This window comes from Myxocyprinus asiaticus, chromosome 24 (assembly GCF_019703515.2).
Source record: "Myxocyprinus asiaticus isolate MX2 ecotype Aquarium Trade chromosome 24, UBuf_Myxa_2, whole genome shotgun sequence".
Classification (NCBI taxonomy): domain Eukaryota; kingdom Metazoa; phylum Chordata; class Actinopteri; order Cypriniformes; family Catostomidae; genus Myxocyprinus; species Myxocyprinus asiaticus.
In genome coordinates, this window is record NC_059367.1 from 12,917,831 (window position 1) to 12,923,613 (window position 5,783).

Sequence of the window (5,783 nt, forward strand, 5' to 3'; positions counted from 1 at the left end):
CTTACTTACTAACCTTTTCTGTGTAAAGTTCTATCAAATTGTACAACTTCGTTCCCATGGCAGCAACACCGTAAACCCTAAAACAATAGTAAAAGTGACGATGCAAACAACTTTACAGCTAAAGTTTTAACAGAAAACCTAATTAATATATCATTTTTCTGCCTTTAAGTCCTCCAAAATTGGCCCCATTCACTTTCATTGTAAGTGCCTTATTGTAACTTCGATTTGTGAAAATGAGTGAGAGATTCGAAATACATTTTTGTGGTGATCAGCAAATGCCAGCTTAACTTGTATTGAACCCGGAATATACAAGGGTGCATCTCGGTACTTGTTCACATGACCTCACACTCTTTTGCCAGACTATTTTACAAAAGTCTTCATTAGTAACATGAAAACATTCTACTTCAAGAATACGTTTGAGGAGAAAGAAATAATATAGCCTTCACTGCAAAGCCTTTCCATGCGAATTTGGGGAGGAACGTTTAACATGGCACAATCGGTGAGAAAGCAGAATGTGCATCTTTTTCTCAGCCTCTCCCCAGCATTACCGTTGAGTCCCGCCTCACTCCGCGTCTGTTAGTAAAAGTGGGCGGAAGTGTCGGTCCTTTATTTCAAAAACGGAGTGATGTCAAACAACAGTGGCAGATTGTTTGACAAAGTCAGATGTCTTCCAACCAGCTTATTCAACGACCATAAACCAGTTGAAACATTAAGAGGATATACATCGATGCCCGGGACGTAACCATTCTCCAGGTAGTGGATACAGTGTTCCATTTTAAATTGTATATAATGACGTCGTCCATTATCGGCTAAATCGTCACTATGTAACAGCGCCTCAGTGCGCGAGCGATCTCAACGAATGAACATCTATAGATATTCATGCCTGCAGTTTGAAATGATTCACTGAGCGGCGTTTGAAACGGTTCTCTTTTTGCAAACTGGAACCGCTTTTAAGATTATTTCAATGCGTGTCACTTCGATATTGCCACGAGTGTCAGTTATCCTGTTTTTTGGTTGTTGACAACAACCGTGCCAACTTTGACCGATTGGATGTGACGATTCGTATTTGACGTTTCATATTCAAGGATTTTCCCCGTTGAAAATGGGCGGGAAGTTGCATAAAACTTTCAACACAGCCTTGTAAACGCTTTGGATGGCTATATCTCTCGCCGAATAACAGTCTGCTCCATCTATTTATCTGTTTCAGAGAGCTTATCTGTTTGGAGACAGCGATAGCGGCTTGAAATGACGACAACATCTTCTAATGCCATGAAATGATCGCGGTTCTGCAGCCCACTGCACCTGCATATAGTTAAAATCAAAGGACTCATGAAAGGGCACTGCATGGAGACAAGTTGGAGTCTCCGGACCGCGGGCCGCGGTACTGCTTTTTGCTGTTATGGATCTCCGAAGTGCACGAATTTGAGATCATTTGTTCAAGAACGATTCATGCTTTTGTTTTCATCACGAGAAAAGTGAAACGTTCATATCTGCCGCCTCCAAACCAACAGGCGTTGCGCTGGAGCGCTTTTTTCCTATTTGACTTCTTCTCCAACTTATTTGTCTTGGTCGTTGGGATAAATAAAACAATGTAGGCATGAGTTCGTTCAAATAAAAACGCTTTTTTGTTGTTTCGCCGTTATTTGCATTACACCAGTAATAGCCAATCTGGACCGAGACCATAACAGCGTTTTATGTCATGCACGAACACGGGGAGGATCTTCTCACATAAGATATAAAAGACTATGTTTCTTTTGTTTAGATTTTCCTACAACCGATGAATGTTTATATATATATATATATATATATATATGCTATATTTGATAGAGATGGCGTGACATCCCTGTTTTCTGCGCTGGTCCGAACAGCTTCAGAAGGAGATATTAATGTGGGCGGACCTTGGCTCATCTCCAACATATATTTTTTAGGGGGCTGAAGGATCGGACCATTTACTACAGCTTCGTAGTACTTCTCGTCACCATCAAGAGATTTTCCATATAAACCATCGGACATTTTTTAACGGCAGAATCAGAGATCTGAATTATTCTACCTCTTCCTTATAACATTTCGTCAGGATATAATGGCCGAGGCCACAGCTATAGATAGGTTGAGCACTGCAGCTGCGAGAGGAGATCTAAAGGAAATTGAGACGATATTGCAAAGCAACGTGAACGTTAATGAGAGGAACAAGTTCGGCAGGACACCATTGCAGGTTAGAATCACAAACCTATGAACTGCTTTCATATATAACGGCATATGGGAGTACACTTTATAGCTTTCCACATCACATCTATTGGTTATTAAGCATTTTAAGCGCATTAGATATAAAAAAAAAAAAAAAAAACACACAAAATAACAATGTCTATTATGCATCAACCTCAAGAAAACATGTCGATTTGCCGTTCTCCTCGCTGCCACTGCAAGCAGTGGCTTGGTAAATTTACTTCTAACTATAATCCAAGGTTATTTTAAAAGTTGCATGTACACCACAAAGTATCCACCTGTTACAAATTACCTATATGTCATTATGCCAACAAATTAGATTGCTCAATAGCAGACATCCTTTCACTGATACATAAATTATTTAATTGTGGAAACTAAAAAACAAAAAGGTTACATTTTACACCATAGTCATCCCACGAGCTATGGGATTTGGCATTGTAGTTTTTGGCAGAAATGTTTTACACTTGCATTAGTTCAAGGACAATTTAGATATATAGTAATTATTTCAGAAACAGCCTTAAAAAGAGAAGTCTAACAGCAAAGTTAAATATAATCATATATATATATATATATATATATATATATATATATATATATATATATATATATATATATATATATAATATATAATTAGGCTATAAAGCCCAAAACGTTTGTAGATGCTTATGTTTATTATTTCCTTTATGGGGACACATAAAACTCTCGTATGGTTAAAAAAAAAAAAATTTTAAATAGACATAAAATCTTACAAGCCTCTTAAATGGATAAAAGAAATATTAAAACATTTAAAACAAACAGCACAATATAGCAAATACTTAATTTACTCGGTTTCATTTCGGTCAGCACAAAATATTCTTGTGTTGCTGTCAGAAAAAATGTTGCTACATATTTGTAAAAAGGTACAGAATAGTTCTTAAGGGTGCAGTTATATTAGTATTTTTAACTATAGGTACAAAAAGTGACTGCCCTTATATCTTAAACGTTAGCTAGATTTTTCTTTTTTTCTTTTTTTTTACTGAGAGTGTTTGTGTCATATTTACACAAAATACTCACTTAGCTTCAGAATGAGTGATAGTTTCAGGTGTAGATCACTGGGTAACCCTCATTCTCAATGTTGTAGCCGTAGCCTTTCAATTTATGTAATATTTATAATGCTATATATGCCTTATTAAAATCAGCCTTATTAAAATTATATTAAAATATTTGTGTGATGCTTTGGTTAACTTTCTCGTGAAACTTCTATAAACACAACCCCCCGCGATGTGTGGGATTTGTCCTGGTAATTTAGATTATAGCATAACTTCATATCATCAGAATTTAATATGTCATAAATTAGGAGAGCCTTGTCTGTTCAAAATTAAGTTTTTAAGTAATTATGCATTTTGAGCAATTCCTCTTTCCGAATGTATCTATTTGCATGGTAGATATAATATTTGTTTATATATATATATATATATATATATATATATATATATATATATATATATATATACGTTTCTTCTGCGAAATAATAGGGTTCGCATTCTCAGAATCCTTATTATTTCTCGTGACCACATGCAATAGAAAGAACGCATATATTTGGACATTCACACAGATGTGAATAATGCACACTCTAATAATGCTTATTAATGCATAATATAAAAAATTCACACTTTCACTCGAAATTATCCTAATGCATATAACGCCAATATTTTGGACCTTAACAACTAGGCACAATTATATAAATAATAGTTGCGCATTCTCAGAATTATGCTAATTGTTGCTCGTGAATCGTGACCACATGCAAAAAAAATACACGATTATTTTGGACATTCACACCCATATGTAAGTAATGCCTAATAATGTATTATTAATGGTATTTCCATGCACACTTTTACTCAATTTGTCCTGCTTATTATGGAACACCATAATTTGACCAATACATCATATAACGTTTTCCATAATACGACGCAAATTTAACACATGATGATTTATGTTTGGGTTCTTATCTCAGGTGATGAAACTTGGCTGCCCTCCCATAGCGGAGGCGTTGCTTGGAGCACGTGCAGACCCAAACGCGCGCGACCCCATAGGAGGACTGACCATCAGTCACGATGCCGCGCGAGACGGATATCTGGACACTTTACAGGTGCTTGTGCAGAATGGTGCTGATGTCAATCTCCTTGATGATAACGGCAACCTGCCTCTGCATCTGGCGGCGCGAGAAGGACACCTGGATGTTGTGCAGTTCCTCGTATCTCATTGCAAAAAGCCTTTTCTGCCTAACGCAAAAGGCTGCACCCCTCGTGACCTGGCGCTTATGCACAAAAAACACAGAACTGTGGAGTGGTTAGATAGTATTGCGCCGTCAGAATCCAGCTAGAGAATAAGAGTAGGCTATAGGCCATTGTGATTTATTTTATAACAAGAGGTAGCACATAAATGCTGAACGAGCGATATGTTGCATTGCAGAACATTCAGCAAACTACCTCTTATTGCATTGTAAAATAGGCTATTGGATATCGGGCTCAGGGGCATGTCTTTTTGTGAAGAACAAATAACATTTCATTTAGTATTAGGCTACATGTAATTCACATGAACTTTTAAGTATAAAAAATGCTTTTTAATTGGCTGAACTGCTTTTGTTTTAGGTCTCTGACATTGAAATATTCCTCAATTTCTGTTAATAAATATTTTTCTGGCTAAAAGTCAAATACTCCCACATTTTAGATTTGTAGATAATTTCTTTCACTAACTTTCAATATTACATTTCAGCAAAGAACAATATATCTGTCCTTTACGTCCTGTTTTATAACAAGAAAAATGTCAATATTGTTTATCAGTTATTTTTATGGATCTGCTTAAAGAAAAATGTACATCTCCTTTTATTGAAGTAATTGCACTATATATATCCACTTAACATTCCCTGACTGCTCTGTTGTTGTTGTTGTTGTTGTTTTGTTTTTTTGTCTGGTTTTATGACAACAAACTTGCACTTTTGCTTGTAATTACTGCATTTTTAACATTTTATCAGGCCTTTACTGTGATTATATATATATTATTTTTTTTTATTTTTTTTTTTTCCCCTGGTCGCATTGAAAATATTAAATCTTTATAAAATAACCAAAGACAGCTGTTAAACGGTTTCACTATGTTTTCATAATGTTGAGTGTTTAACTCTGGCCTCGTGTCGATAAAATACGGGTAGGCCTAGAAACATTTATGAGACTGTATTACAATATGGACTTAAATAAAATATTTGACTGGACATTGAAAACTGCTGTTTGATGTTGTCAAATGTTTAAAACAGACCAATAAAACGCCGTGACATTGGTAGTGGCATTTTTGTCTTCTTAAGTGTTTCGTTGAAACATTTGGATCAGCTTAAAAGTTGTTGGTAAAGAGGTCTGTCATTCATCTATACGCAGAAATAGACTTAGGCTATATTTGACAAACAGTTTCAGCTTTCATATTAAAAAATGAAACTAAATCAATGCAAGTTTTTTTATTTAAAGCCTACTGATAATTACATTTCTCTCAGCTTTTCATATATTTTATTAAATAGATCTATATCTACATCT

The 5,783-nt window shown here is 35.4% G+C and overlaps 1 protein-coding gene across 2 annotated transcripts; it reads left to right on the top strand.

Moving 5' to 3' along the window:
* Positions 1-579: 579 nt before the first annotated feature.
* LOC127415262 (cyclin-dependent kinase 4 inhibitor C-like) lies at positions 580-5,547 on the top strand. Of its 2 annotated transcripts, none has more exons than XM_051653945.1 (3): positions 580-753; positions 1,208-2,212; positions 4,217-5,547. In XM_051653945.1, exons 2-3 carry the CDS (start codon positions 2,081-2,083, stop codon positions 4,583-4,585), a joined length of 501 nt encoding a protein of 166 aa, XP_051509905.1. In that variant the 5' UTR covers positions 580-753; positions 1,208-2,080; the 3' UTR covers positions 4,586-5,547. The 2 variants fall into 2 exon arrangements, with proteins under 2 accessions (XP_051509905.1, XP_051509907.1); XM_051653947.1 differs by having other exon boundaries at positions 1,828-2,212.
* Positions 5,548-5,783: the final 236 nt, after the last annotated feature.

Excerpts from the sequence above, each read along its gene's own strand:
- LOC127415262 (XM_051653945.1), top strand. The coding sequence starts at position 2,081 with ATGGCCGAGGCCACAGCTATAGATAGGTTGAGCACTGCAGCTGCGAGA. Across the intron at positions 2,213-4,216 it reads TCGGCAGGACACCATTGCAG|GTGATGAAACTTGGCTGCCC; the intron begins GTTAGAATCACA and ends TTCTTATCTCAG.